At 36.9% G+C, this 812-nt stretch overlaps 1 protein-coding gene across 1 annotated transcript in view; it reads right to left on the reverse strand.

Moving 5' to 3' along the window:
• LOC107580157 (cdc42 homolog) overlaps nt 1–456 on the reverse strand; it is a 2,160-nt gene extending 1,704 nt beyond the window's left edge. The window contains exons 1-2 of the mRNA XM_016265896.1: nt 315–456; nt 59–131 (exon numbers count right to left, since the gene is read on the reverse strand). Of these exons, the coding sequence (XP_016121382.1) occupies nt 59–131; nt 315–419 (178 nt within the window). The 5' untranslated portion in view covers nt 420–456. The remainder of the gene's footprint in view (nt 1–58; nt 132–314) is intronic.
• Between the last annotated feature and the right edge of the window lie 356 nt (nt 457–812).

Here is an 812-nt window from a genome sequence, read left to right on the forward strand (position 1 = left end):
TTAATTAATAAGCTATATATGAAAGTGAAGAGGTTGAACCAAGTAATTTGTACCGTACCTGCAGTGTCAAACAGCCCAAGGGTGTACGGCTCACCACCAATCATAACCGTAACTGCATAGTTATCAAAGACCTGTAAGCAAAGCAAAGAAAGTGTTCCTTGTACATTCAGGAAACATTTTTGTTTGTTTTCATACAATATAAGGATTACAGCCACTGAAATCCAGCAGAAAAAAAAATCATAAACATGACAGGTCAAGACATGAGACTTCAATAATACAAGGGAACATGAAAGGAACCGGAAAATGATACTCACCGTTGGTACATATTCGGAGGGGAATTTATTAGTTGTATAGGAGATTAATAGACAGGTTTTACCCACTGCACCATCACCAACAACGACGCACTTGATCGTCTGCATAGCTGTGCTTTTACAAATCCACTGTTTTCATTCAAGATCTGCAATGAAAGACAAAAGCGTTCACATGAGACACTTAATTCAGTAATAGCTGGCTCACCACTAGTGTGTCAGTCTCAAGTTTAGAAGGTGTAAAGAGAGACACTAAAGCACATGTGTATTACACAACATCTCTATGCCCACGTGTGCAGAGTAAAATACAGCTAGAACCACAGAAACAGCCAAAATATTTTTATCAAATCTTTATTGTATTCTATAACATATAAACAGAGGGAGAGCAGAAAGAGTAAATTAGATCATTCATGATAGCAATATTCAGAGCGGGAACTGTATTTAGCAGGGCTAAAGTCTCCTTTACTGTATGATCTGAACTGACCATATGATTTAATTTTTTTT

This window comes from Sinocyclocheilus grahami, unplaced genomic scaffold, assembly GCF_001515645.1.
Source record: "Sinocyclocheilus grahami isolate Dianchi unplaced genomic scaffold, SAMN03320097.WGS_v1.1 scaffold25851.1, whole genome shotgun sequence".
In the NCBI taxonomy this organism is placed as follows: domain Eukaryota; kingdom Metazoa; phylum Chordata; class Actinopteri; order Cypriniformes; family Cyprinidae; genus Sinocyclocheilus; species Sinocyclocheilus grahami.